Source organism: Ostrinia furnacalis, unplaced genomic scaffold, assembly GCF_004193835.3.
Source record: "Ostrinia furnacalis isolate ACB-3 unplaced genomic scaffold, ASM419383v2 OfSCF6522, whole genome shotgun sequence".
Lineage (NCBI taxonomy): Eukaryota > Metazoa > Arthropoda > Insecta > Lepidoptera > Crambidae > Ostrinia > Ostrinia furnacalis.
Genome location: NW_021136761.1, coordinates 268,829 through 291,660, shown reverse-complemented (window position 1 = coordinate 291,660; position 22,832 = coordinate 268,829). Strand labels below are relative to the sequence as shown.

At 39.6% G+C, this 22,832-nt stretch overlaps 2 protein-coding genes and 1 long non-coding RNA gene across 5 annotated transcripts in view; 1 reads left to right on the top strand and 2 right to left on the bottom strand.

The window, feature by feature from the left end:
- Nucleotides 1-140: 140 nt before the first annotated feature.
- Nucleotides 141-2,490, bottom strand: LOC114362471 (uncharacterized). Its single transcript, XM_028317905.1, has 4 exons — nt 2,367-2,490; nt 1,443-1,638; nt 1,000-1,217; nt 141-917 (listed from the first exon to the last, which is right to left on the bottom strand). Exons 1-4 carry the CDS (start codon nt 2,488-2,490, stop codon nt 190-192), a joined length of 1,266 nt encoding a protein of 421 aa, XP_028173706.1. The 3' UTR covers nt 141-189.
- A 411-nt stretch (nt 2,491-2,901) lies between these two features.
- LOC114362453 (uncharacterized) lies at nt 2,902-21,053 on the top strand. The gene is made up of 3 exons (XR_003656676.1): nt 2,902-4,075; nt 4,586-4,682; nt 21,020-21,053. It is a non-coding gene; the product is annotated as an uncharacterized LOC114362453 (long non-coding RNA).
- The window catches only part of LOC114362452 (Ig-like and fibronectin type-III domain-containing protein 2), a 73,281-nt gene continuing 65,425 nt past the window's right edge, over nt 14,977-22,832 (bottom strand). For all 3 annotated transcript variants that reach the window (XM_028317875.1, XM_028317876.1, XM_028317877.1), the window contains 7 exons: nt 21,042-21,165; nt 20,106-20,307; nt 18,892-19,064; nt 17,769-17,941; nt 17,340-17,423; nt 17,048-17,248; nt 14,977-15,176 (listed from right to left, as the gene is read on the bottom strand). In XM_028317875.1, the coding sequence (XP_028173676.1) occupies nt 17,054-17,248; nt 17,340-17,423; nt 17,769-17,941; nt 18,892-19,064; nt 20,106-20,307; nt 21,042-21,165 (951 nt within the window). In that variant the 3' untranslated portion in view covers nt 14,977-15,176; nt 17,048-17,053. The remainder of the gene's footprint in view (nt 15,177-17,047; nt 17,249-17,339; nt 17,424-17,768; nt 17,942-18,891; nt 19,065-20,105; nt 20,308-21,041; nt 21,166-22,832) is intronic.

Here is a 22,832-nt window from a genome sequence, read left to right as displayed (position 1 = left end):
CGCTATTTCAACCGACAGGTTAGTTTAGACAGAAAAATATTGTATAGAATTTTTGCAACGGAACATTTTATTTTTTCAATGACCTATTTGGTATCGTGAGTGATTGATCACTAGTGATATTTTTAAAGATTTTAGGGAACCGTAAACACATTAAAACACATACATTATCTACATATTGATTTACTACATTTATTTGTTCATAGTGGTCCTCAAAGTAGTATAGGCTGAATAAATGGATCTAAAAACCATCATCAGGGAGCTGAAGCTCAACGTGGTGACCCCCCCAGCAGACAGCCTCATGGTCTTCTGCGAGTTTTGCAGCATCAGCAGGATCGTCTTCATGTTGGCTACATCGAAGTTCTCCCATTTGCAGTCGTAAACGGCATCCTCGAACGCCTTGCTTGCATCCATCACTCTCTGACCAGTCAAGCAGTCCATAGCAACTTGCATCAATGCATAAGGAACCTCCAGGTACGTATTTTCAAGACCACCAAGGAGTTCGAAGATCAAACCAATTATTAGTATCCCAAATTCAATGGCAATTGCCCCTCGGTATACTCTTTCTACATGGTGCAATAAGTTTATATTAGTCGTATGGATTTTTATCATTTCGTGCAACCGCTTCTTCACATATTCATTGACGATCTTTTTCTTTGTTTTTTGTTCGCTGTCGAGGGTTACCACAGGCCTGGTGGTGCCCACATCAAATGTGCGATGGTCCAGGTAAAACTGCTGGGCGTCGCTCCAAAGGTTGAGCATCTCCTTGCTCAGAGCCAGCATCTGGCCCTCCGTGTAGCCGGTGATGATGATGAGGAAGGCGGTGATGTTGGCCGGGAGGTAGCAGGTGAAGATCACTCCTCCAGTCATCAGGAGGAACACAATCTCGTAGTTTGGTGACTCGTAGACTGGATCAAATCCTGTTAAAGGAAAAATATTATCATTGTTTCATTCAACGTACTTTGGCTACAAACTGTAGGAACATTGAAGCATGATAATAACCATAAGGAGTAAACAGATCTTCCATAAAGTGTCTTCCAGGCGTCAGCAGAGGCTTCAAAACGTAGACCACGCCGTTCCCCATGATCACGATCCAGAAGATCATGGCTCGCTTCTTCACGTTCCTCAGGGTCTTCGTCAGGTTGTTGGAGAACCGGCTACCAGGCTTCACCAGAGCATCGCAGTCTAGGTACATGTCTACCAGCTCCCTGACTTTATTTCTGGAAGGAAGTATGTAATGTTAGAAAACGCTCTTGATTTGGAATTGAATCAGTCATTAAAGAAAATAAAAGCAATGAGTAGGCAACATTCGGTTTAGAATTGAAATAAAGTCCTTAATAAATAATTCTTACTTTCAGCTTCAGAATTAAGACAAGACTGCAAGCAAGAGCATCAAAAAAAAAGAGCAAGACCAACGGAACATAGAAAAAAGTAAGTGAGAATACCTGTAAAGAAACATATAGATCAGCTTAGCAGTTCCAATCTCGCTGGAGATCCCCAGCGAGGCTACCACCATGGCGGCCACGAGGTCGCCCGTCTCCCGGGAGTGCCAGAACACGAACCAGGCCATCGAGATCAGGTAGATGTAGAAGTAGCTCGCCGCCACCAGCGCGAAGATGATGTAGAAGATTAATGGGATGGCTGAGGAGTTTTAATGTGTATTTAGCCACTAATTTCGTAATATGTAGGTAATGCTGGCTTTGTGTGGATGCAGTCTATCTAGGGTGGTTGCTCAGTAAATGCCTAATCAATCTCGCCTTGAAGAGGCTCAGATCGTAGTGTTCGGAGAAGACATCAGTAGGCAATGTTCCATTGAAATAGTATTTTCTTTTTCTCCTATTTTAATGACGAATGTTTTGCCTCTCCTACTTAAGACTCCATTTGTGCCATAGGGGCCATCATATGGGGGTTGAAGAGATTTGCGCATTAAATAAAACTGGCGGGCTCAGCCGCCGACACATACAAGGAACAGTATAACTATTGTTTTCTGTTGTTGATTGTATTGGGCAATGATGTGGGAACGCAGGACGCTACTCAATACGCTCTGTTCATTCATAGAGTTAAATTATTACTGTGATTAATGTGTACCTACAGGCAATGAATTCGAATCTCTAGCTGTTCGCATTATAAAAGAGGGTGATTTATTGATTTGGTGCTCAAAAAGATATGGACAAAATCTTTCACGACTTTTCAGTTTATTGCTAATGATATTCGTATACCTACATCTCAGGCCTTATAAGTTTCCTGATCAAATCAAAATTTGTTAAGTATATTACTAATAAAATGACAATCATCAGCACCAATATTTATCTTAACTTCCAGAAGATTTCACATTATCACTTTGCCAATATCAACCAACAGCAACTCACGCTTCTTATATCTGCTGTCGATGTTGAGAGTGAGAGCTCGCAGCATGAAACTCACGTTCCACAGCATGGTGGGCAGGTCGCAGTAGCCCAGCCCGAACTTGCGGATGGTGCTCCATAACGACATTTGAAGTAATGAAATAGGCACCTAAAATCAATAACCTTAAGGATTACATTTTTAGAACATAGTTCCAAGATGGAATTGCAGTAGGTACCAAGGGTTGCTCCACTCAAGCAGAGTAAATACAAATGAGTAGGTTATCTTCATAGAAAATTTAGCGTGGATTAGCTGGGAGTTGCGCCGAATTTTGTCAGTGTGTGCGTGCGCGCCGCATACGTATTGGTGGTATTGGCGCGCTCACATACAAACCGCGCTTAGTGCGTTTCTATGAAGATAACCTACTAATGTGTATTTACTCTGACTCAAGATATTAGTTAGCTCCTCGACATGTATGATCATCAGCCTTCTTGCAAAAAAAAAATAGTTCCACACATTGTAATATTTACAACAGAGCATGATGATAATGAAGGTTTGGGGTCAAAGGAAAATGTGTTGACCAAATGATTTTTTCTTGAGCGTTGAATCTTGAAACAACTGACAATCGCTTGAATTTAATTTTAGCCAATAATGACAGTTGACAGTTCCTATTTCAAATAAAAAGTGAGTTAAATTATTTTTACTTAAATTAATATGTAATATTTTTAGTGATAATAAAAAAAAGTTGACTTTTATTGCTCTTTCGAAAAAATATTTACCTCCGCGACTGCCGTGCGTTGTTGAACTTTGTGAGTCGAATTAGTTATGAATTTGTGAGATTTGTGTTGTCAAAAGCTAACTGAAGCCGTGGTTTGTTTATAAGTGAGTCGGTATTTATTGAACTAACATTTCATAAATACCACAAAGTCGTTAAAATTATGTAAATAGAAAACTCATATCGTGACGATAAGAAACATATTTTAGAGTCCAGAAAATTTTATAAAATAATGCGTTTAATTTGGTTTATTTTACAAAATCGGAATAATGCAGAAAAAATGAAACGTTTTAGTTTGTTCTTTTTTTTGGCCGAATGGACTCGGTCCAAGCCGTTAATCTCTTAGAAAAAAAATCAAGCAAGTGAATTATGCACAGGAAATAAGTATTCATTTTGTGGAGGGTAGGAGAACGGAAAACATGGTGAGTTTTATGACGATCTGTAATAATTTTTTAGTTTTAAAGTTAATGGATTTACATTTTGGAGGTTTTTTTTAGTTTTGTGATGTGTAGTGTAGCGATATTTGTGTTGAAATAACGAAACAATGAAATATAACATGCAGCTTTAATAAATTTTCATTCGTCTTGCTGTATCAACTTTGGACTCGAAACCGCATTCGACTTTTGGAATCATGTAGGAAAGTCATTTATCTAAGACATCCAATAACTACTTACTAACAAATTATTACTCGATATTCGAAGTAACGACGTGTAAAAAGTGCTTTTTAAACTGCATTTTTGTCACCTGCAAGAAAACTGCCAATCACATTGTAAATCGGTGTGCAGCTGTAATTGAAGAATTGCAGTCTGTCTAAGTATATTTTGGATTGAATTGATAACATATTCATGTTTTTTTTTCTAGGAAATTAAGATTTACAATGCGCAACGCCCAACCTACTGTTTCAACGACTGAAAATAAATACGTTCGTGGTGGATTACCTGGAAAATCTTTTACTGAAAGGTATGTATGATTCTTTTATTTCAAAGTTAAATAAGATTTTCTTCAATATACTCGCTTTCTGTCAAACCCCAGCTTTCTATGTTTTAGTTATAATTTAGAAATTAAACTAAATCGCTGCTCTTTGATGTACGCTACTGCAATTAAGTAAAATTGAAGCTATCAAATAGTTAAATATTCTAAAGTACATGTCATACCAAAAAGCTACTTTGAATATCACAGTAGATTACTTATTCATAAGTAATTAAAATATCTAACAATTTCAATGACATTATGAACTGGATATTTATGAAAGAGATAAATGAGAGTTAACATTTAGTAGACAGACTAAAGCATTTTGTCGACCATACTAAATATACATAGTTGTAGTGATACACTCTTCTTTTTTGTTTGTAGATCACAGATCTATAGCTAAGCTAAAGCAGACACACCATACTACACCAATCATACGAGGTTTATCTGCAACATTATTCATTTATTTGTTAATGTGCTCGTCTCTTACCTTCTTTTCAGGTAACCTCGGCGCAAAATTTCCCCGGCATCTTTATCCACATCCAGTTTTCCATTGGCTGTTGCTGCTGCGGCTGCTGCTGCTGCTGCTTCTATCTTGGTAAGTGTTTTTATTTATTTGTCACATTAAGGCTGAGTTGCACCACCTTGTTTTAACCATAACAATAACAGGTGCTTTTTGTATGCAGTTTGACAGATTTTTTATGTTTGTTAAAGTTAAAGTAAGATGGTGAAACTGAGCCTAATAAGTACTAAGCTATTTAGTTATATTATAAGCTTATATTTTCTTGATTAGATCATAAATACGATTGATAAATGCAGCTTATGTGGTTCTTATAAAAGTGTTATTTTGCTACAAAACATTTAGTTTAGGCGCATACCACCGACTTTGTTGACCGATAGTTGGGATGGGCATGTAGTACGAAAGTGCGTACATTGGTATCGGCCGATTCTTCATCCAAATTAGAATCGGGCCGAACTATCGGCCCACTAAAAGTGTGTAGATAACTGGGAGTCTTAAAAAAATACATAGGGGCTCATAACATGCGTATTAAAAGGAAAGGGTTGGCTGTTTTCTTTGGCTCGTGAGCAAGGATCCAGTCGTTATAAGAAGTAAGTTGGAGGCTGCTAGCCATCTCAATGGCCCTGTCAATTAGCAGGATTACGGCAGGCTTTGCTTCATTAGTGTTGTTTTTTATACTTACTTTGCTAGGTTCTCGTAGCTTTTATTCTTATTTATTATAGTTTATCACAACGCGCAACGCGGTATACGTGTATGTACCCCTGAAAAGTGTTTATCGTTTAAAGAAAATTGTTGGCTTTGAATTTGAAAACTATTCATTCTAATTTTGATCAAAAAATAAGTTCTAGGTCTATAAGAAAATAAAAGGCCTTAAAAGGGACTCTTCTTCATTTGCTTCCTTATCTTGGCCCTACCCTACAAAGTCAAGTAAAGTATTTAATAACCTACACATTTTACAGGACTGATTTGCATTTAATACTAAGAATTTTTGACAGTATTCCTTCCACTGGGACTAATATAACTTAGGAGACCGCCCATTTACTCTTCATCACGAGGATTCGTAAGTTCAATAGAGATCTAAAAGACATAATTGAAACTGTCCTCGGGCGAAGTGTATCAGAGTGATTGACGATAGGTCTGTATTTGTCGCTGGAGATCAATTCCCGATTCATCTCGATACCTATGTACCTTTGTTTGCCTTCACTAACTCCTGCTGGTTCCCAAATATAACATTTGCCCCTCATCACTGTCGCGCCTGGTCAATTTTTAGGTTTTAATAGCCAAAGAAAAGCTAGCTTGTTTTACTTGTAGCCGGGACATAGCCATTATTTATGAAATAGTTGAATTAAGTAGCAATGCCAACTATTTAAAATTAATATACATTGGCTAAGATATTCTGAAACGTGATTACGGGACTATTCCCACCTCTAGTTCCCACCACTGCAACTCTTGTGTAGCCAGGATCTACAGCTTGACCGCCACAAAAACCCAACCAATGAAGGTCAAGTTTGTCCCGGGGGAAAGTTAAACTGTCATTGGACCCGCAACGAAATTAATCAGAAACGTGATTCTGAAATCACAATAGATATCTACGGGATTGCTATGTACCTGATTCTGAAAACTTTTTCATGTTGTTCCTCCTTCATAGCGTATCCGCAATTTTTGAAGGTTTTTTAGGTAATTTGACTTTAGCAAAACTGAACACATTTTGGCTCTCCATTATTATTTACCGACATCAAACTACGGAACCCTAAAAAGGAGTATATTTTCAATTCGGTCGTACTTTTTCGAATGCCCCTTTTCGTATGTTTGACAATCACTGACCCAAGTCAAACAGCAAGTGCGGGCGGGCGCTGAAGGGGTTCCTTGCGTAATCTTTTGAGTAAATTCTTATTGAAATTTGATCCTCTCTCAATTTCCCTGCTCCCACCAGGCGGCGCCAATCGCGCTGTTCCGAGATGGCTGGTATATTTTAATATAAATTGCCAGTGAGTTAAGAGAACGTCTTGGAAAGGGTCAACATGACATTCTTTCATTGTAGTTAATTTTCGAATTGTTTACGAATGGTAATTTATCGATATTTTTAAAATAGAGTTATTATTGGCTCTACTGTAGAAGATGAAGAGTTCTATTTAAAAAGTTTAGACAGCAACCATGTATCGATCAAAAGTTTCGTATGATTATATGCCAGCCCTTATAATCTTCCGTGTTAATATTATTCTTTTATTCATATTTTGGGCTCTCTTTAAACATTCTGTATAGTTTTCTACCAACATCTTGCACCCACTTTGTAACCACATTTTACACAAAGATAAAGATTTATGGTTTATTTGGCTTGGGTCAACCATTCCAAACATTCGTGCTGTCCCCCATGCAAAAAAGTAGCCGGTAGCAGGAGTTTGATGTCTTATGAGTAATAAAATGCAGGTCACTCGTTCAGAGGCTGGCGTGAATTTCATTTCGAGGTAGGCAGTAAAGTCTTACTTAGGAGGACTCCTAACGCCCCTATTCACAAACGATGCTTGTTTATGTAAAGCAGAAAATCGACGCACAGCGGTAAATACAGCTCTATGATTGGTTCGTTGTCACTCTGGGCGTCCATGCGCGTGAGACCTCATAGTAATGTTTGTGTATAGCTTCGTACCTCTGAGTTTCCACAATATATCATTTTCAGATAAATTTTTGTCTAATATAGTCTTGATTCATAGAATACGGTATTTTCCCGTAAACATTACTGGGAAGAAATTCATCGTAATCTTGATATTTCTCGTACATTGGATTAGCTAGCAGTTGTAAGTATTTACTGAGTAATTAATATCATAGGGCATGACCGACCGCGGGCACTTGATCCCTTCATAAGGGATAAGTAGGTAGCGTAGGGTTGGCAAACATACGTGATCATCGAAGGCCTTTTCATAGATCGAATTTCGCAAGATATAATATTCTTTGTTTGCGCATAATATTTTACGTACTTAATCGCGTTAATATATATCTAGATCTATCTATATTACAATAATAATAATAAAAAAAAATAATAAAATTTTTATTTGTTTCAAAAGTTTACATGTAATATTATAAAGAGAAAAGATTTGCGTTTCTTTTTTAAATTCTTTTACCATTAGAATCCTATTTTTTTCCAATAAATTTGGGCAAATTTTTTAATTTATAATTTTTAACATAACATTTTTGTTAAATACCCATGCGAAGCAAGGGCGGGTCCCTATCAATATAAAGCAGTAAGGATCCATAAACATGAGGTTTCAAAGGCCCTTTCAGACCACTTTACACATTTGTGTTCCTTCTGCTATTTGATCCTTGTGACAACTGATACTTGGTGAACATTTTTGTCAGACTTATTGCCAGCCCTGTAACACCATAGAGCAAGGGCTGAAGACGGGCCCCTCCGAGTTTCCACGCCATTAGGAATTATTTAACTAATGCGCGTATCTCGGTTCAATCCTTGGCATTAACAAATGGCCGCGCTGTGTAGCTGTTTTGTGCATAATGAAATTGCCGTTTTGTATAAACAATCATGCAAAATAAACAAATAGTAAATATGAGTAATCTCCAGGTTTAGGTATACAACTCATGTTAGCGAGTGGATTTTCAATTCAATTTTCTTTTGTCAAATTTGTATTGAGCAAAAAATTCCTGTGTTTCTTTCCTATAATGTTATAACGACTGAGATAAGTCTAGATCTCGCATTCTAGAAAAACAATTTGAGTCGATTTTATTATCTAGCACTAGCTGTCCCTTATAACGTAGGATTCTTATGGTGGAAGAATTTGAAATCGTTCCAGTAGCTCGGACTTAATCGGGGCTTAGTCAATACAAACAAACAAAGAATCAAATATTTCCACTTTATAATATTGGTGTAGATTTACTAAATTGTTGCGCCCGTATTTTTTTTTTTAAAAGATTATAAGCAATTTGTATTGCCCAAATTACTAATAGTCCCATTAGCCCCTCGTGTTAAGCTAAATAAGCTTGTGTTACGAGTGGGCTCACCACAATAGTTCGAACCCGCGTTCCTCGTATCTCGAGTCGGTGAAGGTGTCGGAGTGGCCACTTCGACCCCTTCACCGTTCGCGTTCGGCTATCGTGGCTATGTATTTACAAACGATGCTTGCATAAGTGAAGCAGCAAATAGAACACAGCGTTGAATAGAGCACTGTGATTGGTTCGTGTGTCACGTCATCCTGTGCGTTCATAGTAACGCTTGTGAATACGGGCGTTAGTCTCTTTCATAGATCACTGAGTCAAACATTTTTGATCAGTGTGTATCAATTTTCTACAGAAGATCCGCACCTGCTGCAGATAGGTATTATTGGTTCGCGTAGAGCCGAGGGCATTATGCTGACGCCGGTGGCTGAGGGTCACCTGGCCCTTACAGCCCTTGGGGACATGTGTAGTGGGATTCCTTGTAAGGTGTTAGTGATGTAACGGTTATTCGATAAATTTCAGGTATCGATTCTTTTATTCTTTATTCAACATTCTATAGTAATCAATTGTTAAAGCAGCCTAGTATTTTTCTTTGTGTATTTGTTCCCAGTTTTGACAGGGTTTTAGGGTTTTAAAGATTTGAATCATATTTATTTTCTGAGAATTAATACGATTCCGTACTTCTCTCAATAGTTATACCGTCACAATTGTGGTTTAGTTTGATATTCCACATCGTTGTTTTCCAATAGCCTGGAAAATTGGAAAATGTAAGCAATTAAGGTGTCTTTCGCAGGTTCCTTTACTAATAATTTGTGGGAAATTAACTATCCCAAACTAGTGATCCTAGTGTTTAACTAGTGGCCCTAAACATTTTTGGGTAAATTAAAGCTAAATAGGTATAACATAAATCCTAAATTATGTTAAAAGGGAACTAACTATTGTCCAAAGTCGATGAAATTGTTCATATCTATAACATAAAAAGTGTAACAACACTAAACCCACCGGCAAAGTAGTTCCGCTTGATTGTAGTAAAATAATACATTCAGATTGGGCAGAACTCGTGAGCATTCGATTGTTTACTTTTTGCAATGTTTACCCTTTGACCAAGGGACAATACGCCTTACTAAATTTTATTTTAGGACAAAAAAACTTACGTTGCAAAGGTTGCAATTCAAAAGGATGATTCGAGTTACGCCCGTATTCACAAACGATCCTTGCTTAAGTGAAGCAGCAATTCGAACGCACAGCGTTTAATAGAGCTCTGTGATTGGTTCGTATGTCACCCTGTGCGGGCGATAGTTTCTTAGTGCAGTGATATGCAATGTTTTTTAGGCTGTAACTGTGCATAATTTCCTTTCGTATTTTTAAATGAAATAAAGTTAAAACGTTATATGTGTGCTTTTTGTAAAGCAAACTAGTTATTGAATCTTTTGCTTCGCAATACGAGTCAGTGAATAAAACATACATCCACATGAGATATCTCTCCGTATTTGTAAAATCAACAAATGAAACAGTCGAAGCAACGGAAATGGCATTGACAGGAACCGAACCCGCTCCCGCTGCGAGCGACTGACGGCCGCTGAATAATTGAGAACAAAAGGTCGAGCCTGGAAAAGCCGGCGGGTTTCAATGGATGTGCTTTCATCAACTTTAAAAGCTTTTTTTATAGAAAACAAATGTAGAGTCGATACCATATCAGACTATACGTTTTTGTTGCAAAATAACACCTCATAACTACATAAGCTGCCCTGTTGTTGTTATTATTGATGTGTTTTCATCTATAAGATGATCCTATGATCCTACTGATACATTTACGTACTATAGATTTTACGTAGATCACAACACAACAATTTAAAACAATTAGAACCTAAAGTTACATGTAAATTGCTCGAAATACGAATTGAAACTTATATTCTGCGTGTATTTCTTTATTTTTTTCATTCCATGTTAGTAGATTTTGATAGTCTATCATTAAAATCACCGTAAACGATAGCCCTGACCGGTCTAAATTGGGCGATCACAGTTAGCGTCAAGATGACCATGGTCACTGATTTTACTTTGACTTATAGTCAAAGCAAGATCGTGCAGCCCAGTATGATATATTTATGTGGCCCAACTCTGTATTGTCGGCATTTCAGCGCTGGTAGGGTTGCCATCCGTCCGGGTTTCCCCGGACTTGTCCTAGTTTAGAGGGCGTCCTGTGAGCCTCCGAGCGAGTTTATATTTATAGTCTGGGCTTAAAAATTTCCAAACTTAGGCCGATACCTGGCGACTCTACTAAGTTTAAAAAAATCAGGTTCTGGGCTCCAAAATAGGAATTTTCATGCGTCTTGTCCTGGTTACCAAATGTTACAGATGGCAACCCTTGTCCCGGGTGACCACAATGGCGGCAAATTGCTCAAAGCGATCCGCTTTATTATATACCGTAATGTTGGCTTCGCTGGACGTACAAATGTAGATGTGATTACCTACTTGAGGATATCATTGTTAGGGATAAGTGCCTAGATACCTAGATCTAATTGGATCTAATGCTTCTATGACAACCATTATTATTCTTTTGAATTTAACAACTACACAAAGATATTTAAACGGTTTTTTTACAGCATTACTCAGCAAATGTAAATCAAATAAAATATATTTATTTTGCGAACATGGGTATTACTAATGGAGTGTTTTTCAATTTAAAATTTGAAACATTGTCTCCTGCCCAAAAAAACTTACTCCGTATGTATTATTTAAACTTAACAATGTTTTTACAGCCATTTAGGTAATGTGCCATCATCATCATCATCATCACCATTTCAGCCACAATGATTTCCAGATAGGCCGGTTGCGGCCTGCATACAGCGCCTTCCAGCTAATTTTAATTATGTATGTATAATAAATTAACGTGTGCTTGTTGTTTATTTATTTACCTATTCGTACCGTTTGATATTAAAATACTTAGGATGGATTTCACGGAAATCCTGTTTAGTTTGATTTTACTCAGAATTCTGCTCTAATAAAATTCTTACACCTTTTCAAAGGAAAGATGGTCAAAACTTATCCCGGGTCGCGAAGTTTGCGCAAAGTTTGATTAGTAACGTCTCCTTAGTTTGCCGGGTCTAGTTTATATTTCATAACTTGTATAAATATAATTTTCATCTAAAATATTATTCTCTGGTGAGAGGGTAAGTAAGTTTAATTCGTTGGCTTTAGAAGTTTTTTACATTGGTTTTAAGTTAAATTAAATAATTATAGTTCGTGATAAAGGTTACCTATGTTGAAGTTCATCTGGTAGGGTACATTCTCGCCTACTTAAAAGCTGGTCTGCAGGCCTAATGTCAACTGCCTCAAAAGTCAAAATATTCCTCAAGTCTTTAATTTTATAACAAAAAATAACAACTAACCCAAGATTCGTTACTTTAGGTAATATCTAGGTAAAGAACTTTATTTATTATGAAATGTATGATTTTGTATATTTATGTTAATAAAATGGCTATATTTGTACTATTGTTCATACCATTCCCACCTTCCCCAGCTGTAAGAATTCAAGAGTTTGTTCAGCTTCCAAAGTTCGGAGACTGGTTCCGTGCACTAAACAGACGGATCTGAAGTAACACAGTGCGAGTTCCGAGGCCGAGTTCCGTGACCCGAGGTTCCTGGCCAATGTTCCGAGTCCCGATGCCTGAGGGTGAGTCCTAGCGCCTGAGTTCCGAAGGCCGAGTTCCGAGTCCGAGGTGCCGACTGAATGTGCTTAGTTCCTCTACGGGGCCGAGTTCCAAGTCGAAGTTCTGCGGAACAGTAGCAGAGTCTGGATTCCCAGCTGTTTCGTGTTGTCCTGTTCCTGTATAAACCATCCATGTCTATTTGATTCCCAATTTTTATTGTGTTATTATAGTTAGGTACCAAAACTGAATAAAGTAGGCTAGGCGCCCATGACTTTGTCAGTAAAATACAAGTTTTTACCTTGCGGTGGCACTATTTTTTTCTAATTTATTAAGATAAAAATGCTTACATGCTGCTATTTTGGAAATATTAGTATATAAACTTAGAGATATTGTAACGTAATGACTCTACATATTCAAAATATACTACTTTCCTAAGTATGAACTGGTCCGGGTGAATTTACACATCAATATTTTAAAATGTTGACATTTGGCACGGTCATATGGCCTGCAGATCTTTTTTTTGCGTGGACGAGATGAGTTATCTTAATCCTCAGTCTGTTACGGTGAACATATGGTGCTCGTTTTAAATCTAGTTGGTTTAATGATGTTGTTTGTATGAAAAATGCTTCCAAATGGCGAAACTTAGGTGATTTAGGGTTCCACAACTAAACTTTATTGAATAAAAATATTACAGTTGTCTATTTTTAACAACAACAGTGTATCGAAGTTTTGAAAAGGAGCTGTTTCGAAGTATCTCGAATAATAGAGCTGCGCAAGTTTGATTACCTAGTTCCTTCCTTGTTTGCGGTTATAGCACAACTCTGCTGTTTCAGTTGTTTGCCTTTTGAGAACTGTTGAAGCGAAGAAAAGGGCTGAAGTACGTCGTTATAACTTAACCCTTTTTGCAGAATAGTTAGTTACTTCGATAAGTATGAAATCTTAGGCTGGGTTGCACCATATTATTTTGACTGTTACAAACGTCATAATTCTGCCAAACTCCATACAAAAATCACCGGTTATCGTTATAGTTACCGTCAAAGTTTGGTGTTGCAACTCAGCCTAAATAATTGATTTTAGATTTTAATTTCAATTTAATATTTTCTTGATGTTATTTACGCATCATTGCATGGGCATACCCATGTTTTGCTCCGGGGCCAACTTTTGGCTCGGCTCGGGGCAGTCTGTTACAGGGGGTTGCCCCCATCAGTTTTTTTAGGTAGGGTATCCCCACTCTTAGGTACATAAGAACAATAATAAGGTAGGTAGGTACGTATGTAGAGCTTTGGCAACTGAATACACATTAGCGAGATAGCCTATTGTCACATTCTTCAACACAGGATGTGTACATACCATAAGCTCTCTGCGAAAGGGTGAATCAATGAAACAGGCTATAAAATTTGTATTTTTATTATTTTTTATCAATATTATTTACAAATCTAATCACATCCGTCTTTATCTAAAATAAAATCATTAGTTTAGGACAAGAAGTTCTAAATAAAACTATTCATCACACATCTTTATTATCTGAGCAAGTTATAATACTATTGTAATTTATGCACATCTAAAACTGATAAAATATTATACAATATTTAAAAATCTAACCAAAATTTGTTTCATGTATAACAAATACAAAAAATATGTTGAATCTGTAATCAATGAGATCATTTTTAAGAACGATAAATGTCTTAACATGAGGGATGTGCATATTAACAATCTGTCCAAATTAATACGAGAAAGGGTTACTCCAATTACAGTGTCCGTATTTTCAGATCTGTCTGTCTCTCTCACTCAAAGCGAGGCATGAGTAACAGCAGCAGTTAAATCCGAAAATACGGACACGGCGTTTAGTAATAGGCCCGCAGATCTATAAAAAATTTGGGGGGAATCTTGGGACACTGTCAGCATAAAAATTAGAAAGAAATTCTTTCAATACTGATTATATTTCTATATTTTAGAACTACAAAAATAAGAAATACCCACAAATTTTGGGGTTTGGAAGGCCTAATGAGGATATGAGTAATATCAGACTGTCTAACTTGGAATGTCACAGTATTATTTACAGTAGGTACAACTTTACAGGCCAAGAGTAACTATCACTATACGTATTGTATATCACTATCTACTTCATAAATTGTTCGAAGGCACATTTTTGTTTAGAGAACATCCTAATTTTTAATTCAACGTTAGGTTGAAGCAGAGTAAATACAAATGAGTAGGTCATCTTCATAGAAACGCCCGAGCGCGGTTTGTATGACAAAATTTAGCGTGGGTTAGCGGTGAGGTGCGTTTCTATGAAGATGACCTACTCATTTGTATTTACTCTGGTTGAAGTTACTTCTAGTGTAAACTGCATCTACTCTATTGCGGGAAATATTTACACGAAGTGACAAGTATTTGAGGTCTTTTTTTGGTTAAAATCACATCTAGTATGATACTGAAAATATACTTTCTTATTATCTACACTCCGCTATGGCCGCGTTGTCGATACAACACTACTGTACAGTGGGTACATCACTAGTCTCGCTCGCCAGACCAAATGCAAAACCGTTATCATTAATATTTGGTTTCTATTACGATAAAATATAATCTAAATGTGAGGCTGGGTTTCGTGAAAAATGCACTGTGTAATATAAAAAAGTCAAAATACAACTTAGTTCATTTTCCTTAGCACTAGGTGGCGCTTCATATAACCACGTGACATATCACGTGAACTACAAAACCGTTTAAATTCAAATTTTTGAATTAGGTATTCAGGAAAAATGTTTTTCTACGAGTATAACACAGTGCAAAGTTCACATCACCCAGCCGGGGTAACTATTCCGTGTGCGAGCGAGAAGGATGCGTTCCCGGGCGCGTGCGACAGAGACGCCGCGCCGGGGAGGGGGGAGTGAAGCGCGCGCGGGCCCGCGGCCGCTCAGTAGCGCGGCGCCACCCGCGGCGACGACAGTCGCGGCGAGCGGAGCGGGGAGCGGCGCGCCACCTGACGGGTACAAACATAGATAACGTAAGACTTTTCCTCGGGCTATGACTGCAGGCGTATAGTTCCAAAATACTGGACTGTCCTGTCGATGACATTGACAGTGGGGCGCCACCGTCAATACCGGATCGCTGGTTCAGATTTTTGTCATGTTGGAAACCATATAGTTGAACGATGGTAGCGCCCCCCTGTCATTGAGTTTGGCGGGACAGTTCAGCGTGGGTCATCTATAGTGCGAGTTTAAAACTTCATACGCATTCGATGTCGTCTAAAAAGTGACATTAAATGTATGACGCCCCTAGCGGAATCTTTCAAGAACTAAAATCATTTTTTTTAAACGCGCTCGCTAGTGACGATGATGACGTTTGATGTAAACTCACACTAAGCCCTCAGTTTCTACGCTAGCTTACTTTGGGCTATGGCTTTCTTTAGACTAGCTTATCTCGGGCTATAGCTTAAGTTTCCACGCTAGCTTACTTCAGGCTGTAGCTTCAGTCTCCACGCTAGCTTATGTCAGGCTAAAGCGTCCAATCTGGGCGCACCATTAGACCTACGCTAACTTACCTCGGGCTATGGCTTTAATCTCTATGGTAGCTTACCTCGGGCTATGGCTTCAGTCTCTATGCTAGCTTACCTGGGGCCAAGGCTTCAGTCTCCACGCTAGCTTACCTCGTGGTATCGGTTCAATCCCCACGCTAGCTTACCTTGGGCTTTGGCTTCAGTCTCTACGCTAGCTTACATCGGGCTATGGCTTCAGTCTTTAAGCTAGCTTACCTCGGGCTAAGGCTTCAGTTTCTACGCTAGCTTATCTCGGGCTAAGGCTTCAGTCTCCACGCTAGCTTACCTAAGGCTAATGCTTCAGTCTCTACGCTAGCTATCTTAGGTTATGGCTTCAGTTTGCACGATAGTTTACCTCGGGCTATGGCTTCAGTTCAGTCGCCACGTTAACTTACCTCAGGCTATATAGCTTCAGACTCTACGCTAGCTTACTTCGGGCTATGGCTTCAGTCGCCTTGCTAGCTTACCTCGGGCTAGAGATTCAGTCTCTACGCTAACTTACCTTGGACTATGGCTTCAGTCTCTACGCTAGCTTACGTCAGGCTATAGTTTCAATCTCTATGCTAACTGAGCTCGGGCTATGGCTTCAGTCTCTACGCTAGCTTACTTCGGGCTTTGCCTTTCTTTACGCTAGCTTACCTCGGTCTATAGCTTCAAACTCGATCTCGACGCTAGCTTACCTCTGGCTTGGGCTTTCTTTAGGCTAGCTTACCTCGGGCTATAGCTTAAGTTTCCACGCTAGCTTACCTCAGGCTGTAGCGTCAGGCTCCACGCTTGCTTATCTCAGGCTAAAGTTTTGGTGCGCCTTGGGTGGACGCACCATTAGACCTACGCTAACTTACCTCGGGCTATGGCTTCAGTATCCATGCTAGCTTACCCGGGGCTATGACTTCAGTCTATACGCTAGCTTTCCTTGGGCTATGACTTCAGTCTCAATCTATGCTAGCTTACCTTGGGGTATGGCTTCATTCGTCAGGCTATAGCTTCCGTCTCTACGCTAGTTTACCTCAGGCTATAGCTTTAAACTCTACGCTAGCTTACCTCGGGCTATGGCTTCAGTCTCTACGCTAGCTTACTATGGGCTATGGATGCAGTCTCTACGCTAGCTTACCTCAGGCTGTGGCTTCAGTCTACACGCTAGCTTACCTCGTGCTATAGGTTCAGTCGCTAGCTAGCCTACCTCGGGCTTCAGTATCAACGCTAGCTTACCTCGGGATACGGCAGTATATTGCTAGCTTACCTCGGGCTGTGGTTTCAATCTCTACCCTAGCCCTAGCTTACATCAGGTAATGGCTTCAGTCTTTACGCTAGCTTACCTCGGGCTATGGCTTCAGTCTCTTGAAGCCGGCGCCATCCTGACCGAGCTTGAGCTCCTCGTATAACGTGGGGTCGACCTCTCGCTGGCTGGGCACGGCAGTACTTGGATTCTGCAAGGTCTCCTGTCTCCACGCTGTGCTATTCGAAACGCCATTCGCTACACCGTTTCCTCCATTCGCGTTCCCGTTTGGAAGTGTTCCCTATAAAATTTTAAGCATTTAGGAACTTTTTACACGCGGGATTTCTTTAATCAGAGAGTTAATGTATCAGAGAGGTTTACAAGGAACTTACATTGACTACGGTGTCTGGATTTGGTTCCCTGAGATAGCTTGGGTTTTCAAACGCAACACCTCCTTGCGCCTTTAACCTAAGATTCTGGAAAAAAAGAAATTCATTTGTACACATTTCAAATTATGCGTCGTTGTTGGGAAGAAATATCTGGAGTAGGTACAGTGGCTTGATTTGTAATGGCCGAGTGCGGACCGATCGATAAAAAGTAGCACGCACAGATGTAGCGCCATCTATGTTCCGTTGTATGAATTAACAGTTTGTCCCGACTCTCGGTATAAAGTAGTTCAGTAAGAAAAGAAGAAGAACCATAGATGGCGCTTTACAAACAGTTGCTTATAAGTAAATAGAGGGCGCTAAATATTGGTTTACAACAGTCGTGTCTTAAATTAAGTGTCTGCTACCCAATTACAGTGATATTTAGTCCAGTACCTTTCTATGCCTGTAGTACAGGGCAGCTGCCAGCAAGATGGCTGCCACTAGTATGAAGGCGACTGCTAAGCCGACCGCCGTGGCGGTGCCGGCTCCGGTCACGGGCGCGGCGGCCGCGCCGTTGTCCTGCCCCGCGGTGGTGAAGATTATGGCTTCACTGAGAGATGATGTGCCTAGGAAAAAAAATTAAAATTACTGTTTTGAACGCCTTTTAACGAATTTTTTTCCTTTCATCCCTAGGGGCTCAATCTGATCTAATAACTGAATTTCCAAAATATGCACTGCTTGTAATGCAATTAGACCCATTTTAAACAACGTAGCGTAACAGTTTTAACTCTACATGTATAGCAGACCAATGTGGGTAGCTCTAAATGGTGTAATTCAATCATTACGGATGCTGCGGACCACTACATAACTTAATTTTAAATCGTGGAGGACCACTATTTTGGTCGGGTCGAAAAGGGAAAGTCAAGGGAAAAGTTACACAGTTACCGAACACTTTTGGAAAGTTATTAGCTAGTGGTTTTAGAAATTGTATATATGTATAAAAAAATCTTCTCTAATCTTTTCTAAAAGCTAACATCGGGAATAGCAACCTCGTAGCGTATTTGGAAAAGTCCAAAAAATTTTCTTTTTTTTACAGAATAGTGAGTTTTATGCTAACGAAAATCTTTCACCAATGTTTCTATTATAAATACGTAAGAGTCATTTCTTAAAACACAAAAACAAGGATATTATTTTATCATCATGCCAGAACAGCGCGGCTACTCGGACTTTTAATGAAAAGTGCATAAATCGTGATACCGAATTGCACATCAGCTGGAATGAAAATGGAGCGTGACTAGAGATGAAACGCGAATGAATTGGAAACATTACAAATTAGCGCAATGAGGATTAACAGTTGGCACCCCTGGCGATTGACAGGACCTTACTCTACAGTGGCGCCATCTTGATGAGTGCAAATGCGATAGTCCTCCTACCACTTTAGCGCTCACAAGTTGGCGCCACTGTCTTCGTTACTAGCGAGTGACAGGACCTTACTCTACAGTGGCGCTAACTGGTGAGCGCTAAAACGATAGCCCTCATTGAGGCACAGGTAAACGTAAAATCTAATGCGACTTACCAATATCGTTGGCGGACTTGACAACGCACTCGTAGCGCTTGTCGTCCTGCAGACCCGTGAGGACTACGCTGGTCTCGCTGGTGTCCAACTTCTCTGGAACCTTGTCGCCGTACGCGCGCCAGAACACGCGGTACAGGTAGACGGTTTGAGGGTTCTTGAGGGGCGGCTCCCAGCTGTGGAAAAAAAGGGTCTTAGCATTCTGTGATCTGAATGTCCTAAATCAACATTTGGCAGCGGTATGCAATCGATGAGACATGATAATCTTTGCTTGTATGGCAACGGGATGCCATTTGGAGGCACAGTTTTGGACGGGGTCAATATAATGCAGTTAACAAGACAGAAGTTCAGGAAGTAGATTGATGGTAAGGGAAGGGAGCAGCGTTGCCAGTTTTTTTTTTCGCCAAGTCGGGACTTTGGTACTTTTTGAGTGAAAATAGCGGGATTCTTCCGTCAAAAGCGGGACATAGTAAAAAAACGTATATAATCAAAGGTTTTCAAATATTTCTCTTTTTATTTGACTTAAAATTACGTTTACGTGACAATAGATAGCAAAAGTAGCCATAGAAAATGTATTTTAACAAAAAAATAATATTTAAAATCAGATTTACTGTATCGTTAAATTCGTCTTTAGAATAAAAAAAGAAAAAAATTAAAAATGTTTTATTCTTTAGAATAATATGGCGTTTCAAACAATAGTCTGGTGAAGTGAGTGTCTCTCTCCGAAAAGCGGGACCGAGCCTGTCCCGCGCGGGACATTTAAATTTGATCAAAAAATCGGGACGTCCCGCCAAAATCGGGACGTCTGGCAACGCTGGAAGGGAGGGAAGAAGGTTTAATTAATAAATAAGTTTCACCTTACTTCAGTTACATATTATTTGGTAGAGCAAGATCAGATCGACTAATGGTTAATTCCAGAGAGAGTGGGTTTTGCAGTCTAGGCTGGCTGCTGATGACTATTGACCTGAGCAGCACCGCATTAAGCGTGGGTCCATGTTGAAACCCCAAGTTTTTGGGCGGGCCGGGCAGCTGTTCCAATTCAGTGCTGAAATGCTGGTGATCCTTAACAGAACCGCATTGGGCGTAGTTGACTGGTGAGCCCTCAAGTTCCTGGGCGGGCCCGGCAGCTTGACGCCGGCGTCTCTAAAGAGTACCCGCGTTGAGAACCCATGTCCCAATCCTAGTGGTTTAATTCTCAAATGCCAATGGCCACTCACCTAAGCAGAACTGCATTAGGCGTGGGTGCCTGGTGAGCCCTCAGGTTCCTGGGCGGTCCAGGTAGCTTGGCGCCGGCGTCTCTGAAGCACGCCAACGCGCGGCGTGCGTGCTGCATTGCGCAGGAGCGCGACACGCCTCCGCCGCGGCAGAGTTCAAGGCACGCGCGTGGCACGCCCCAGGAGGCGCAGCAGCCACGGTGATCTAATTTAAGCAATTAGACGCTTAGAATCAGATTCATACCTCAATCATTTACAATCATTCAGGATTCGAATAAGCATTTTTACACGGCCCTTTTAAATCCTACCCCTACTTCAAGGCACTAACTAATATGAGCCAGTGCTGAAAAGCAGCAGCGTAAGAAACTCTGATTGTAACAAAGGACAGTGAAGTGGTACCGAGTGAGCTGAGCCAGTGCTGAAAAGAAGCAGCGTAAGATACTCGGATTGTAAATAAAGCATACTGAGGTGGTACCGAGATGGGATTGGGAACGTTAGAGTTGTTATGCATCAAGCCACACATAAACCAGCAGTGACGTAAACATTTCGCTTCCCATAGTGTCTTAAATTGTATTTTAGTTTGAATAAATTGACAAAAAATAAAAGACATCCTATTTATAAGCAACTAGCTGACCCGGCGAACTTTGTTCCGCCTTAATGGCAATAAATAAGCAGACTTTTTTTTAATTTCGAACGGGTTAAAAAGTATCCTATGTCCTTCTCCTGGCTCTAAACTACCTCTCGGACAATTTTCAGCTAAATCGGTTCAGCCGTTCTTGAGTTATAAGCGAAGTAACTAACACGACTTTCTTTTATATATATAGATGTCTTGCCTTAGGTATTATACAAAATCTTTTACATTCATAGTAAGTTACCTAGATACTTGTACAAATTAAACCTGCCCATTTCTATTTCAGGGAATCGTTGAGTCAATCTTACCTGAGCCGTCGGCAGCGCACTTCATAAGCTTGTCGAAGTCGTTCATGCACTCGGGCCGGTCCATGATGTTCTCCATGTCCAGACGGAAGTTGCACGCGTCTATGCAGGCCGACGACACGTTCATCTGCGTACAAGTATCAATGAATAAAGGTTCGGTTTGGCGAAAAAGCACAAATTCATCGCCATCATTTTCAAAATACAAACAAAGTCATGCACCTACTTTATCTCGAAATTTCAATGGGAAGACTGAGCCCCGATTATGGTAATTTTTAACGTCTACAATCCAGACGCGCTTCTTCGATTCTGCGATACGATTGGTCGTTCAACAGCGTACGTCAGCTGTTTTGACCAATCGTATTGCAGAATCGGAAACGCGTCTGGATTGGAGACGTTAAAAATTACCGTAATCGGGGCTCCGGTCTCCACGACACAGGGAATCCTAGTGTGGAGTCCAGTGATGCAGTTAATACATACTGTATAAATTGTAATCCATTTTTATTATGAATGTAACAGTAACCAGCTCATGTACTGTAATATTTTTGGACTAAATAAATATCATTTTCATTTTTTTCATCAATAAAAGAATAAGAAGAAGGTTCGGTCAAAACAGCGCTATCACACGCGATCAGCCAGCGTGCAACGATGGCGATCAGACTTAAATGCATTGATCGCCATCGCCGCACGCCGGCTGATCGCGTGTGATAGCGCTGGTTTGGCTGATGAACCTTAAATCAACTAAACAAGGCACTACTTAATGCCGCAGATGTAGCCTGTTAAGATGTAATCCTTAACTTATGTCATTTTTAATTGTATTTTTTTACACAAAAAACACCCAAATAAACCAATACAAACAGACACAAAACATGTTTTTATTATGCATATTGTAAATTAGTATAGATGTGGCCTTGATAACTAGGCTTAAAATACATAAACGATGTTGCTTTTTAGGCTATCACTTCACTGTACATCCAATTAACAGAACGAAATCTAGGTAACTGGAACTGCAAGAATCATGCAACGGTGACAAATACCTACTCCTTTTCTAAGATAGTACCTATACAACTTGCGAAGTTGAATATAATCCTTGCACAAGTTTAATTTCTCTTGGGCCGAGCGTAAGAACTTCCCGACTTTTAGATAGCAGGATCTATTTTAAACAGTCGGAATCCATATTTCATCGAGCTGTATTTAGACGTCTAGAAATACATAGTGATGTGCATTACTGCATTGAAAGCGTAATCGAAATGAAAATTAATAATCAGCTCCCGAATTTATTCTAGGAAATACTTATAGCATTCGGAAGTCTGAATGCTTACTTATAAGTTGGTACCCACGTACTACATAATGTTCTCGAGGGAAATTGAGGCTTGAAATAATTTAGCTACTGAATTTCTTTGTCTTTTTTATCGATAAAATACCAAGACTGTTTAGTACCTACTACATTGTGGCCAAAAAAACAACAATGTTCTTCCGTCAAGTATTTCAAATTCACCCAGCCATTAGGGTTTATGTCCTAAAATACGTTTCCAAAACTACATGCTCTTGATTTATGTGACAAAATATAGAGTTTAATCCTAAGTGCTTCACTAAAGCACACCACATCACTAGAGCTAGGGTCGCTAGGAGCCGTTATTAATTTCGGTTCTTCGTTCCCGCGGCTTTCCTTAAGACGGAATTAATGCGCAGTACGTCTCCTTTGTTTGTGAAATGTTGCCACTATTTATTTATCCCGTGGAACAAGGATTAAATGTGTGTTTTAATATTTATTACTTTTAGCAGGGGACTAGATTT

What these genes read in the sequence shown, in the direction of transcription:
- LOC114362471 (XM_028317905.1), bottom strand. Translation starts at nt 2,490, where the DNA reads ATGTCGTTATGGAGCACCATCCGCAAGTTCGGGCTGGGCTACTGCGAC. An exon ending in CGACAGCAGATATAAGAAGC is followed by an intron (nt 1,639 to 2,366) that starts GTGAGTTGCTGT and finishes AAAACTCCTCAG; the next exon opens with CCATCCCATTAATCTTCTAC. An exon ending in AGATCTGTTTACTCCTTATG is followed by an intron (nt 918 to 999) that starts GTTATTATCATG and finishes TTCCTTTAACAG; the next exon opens with GATTTGATCCAGTCTACGAG.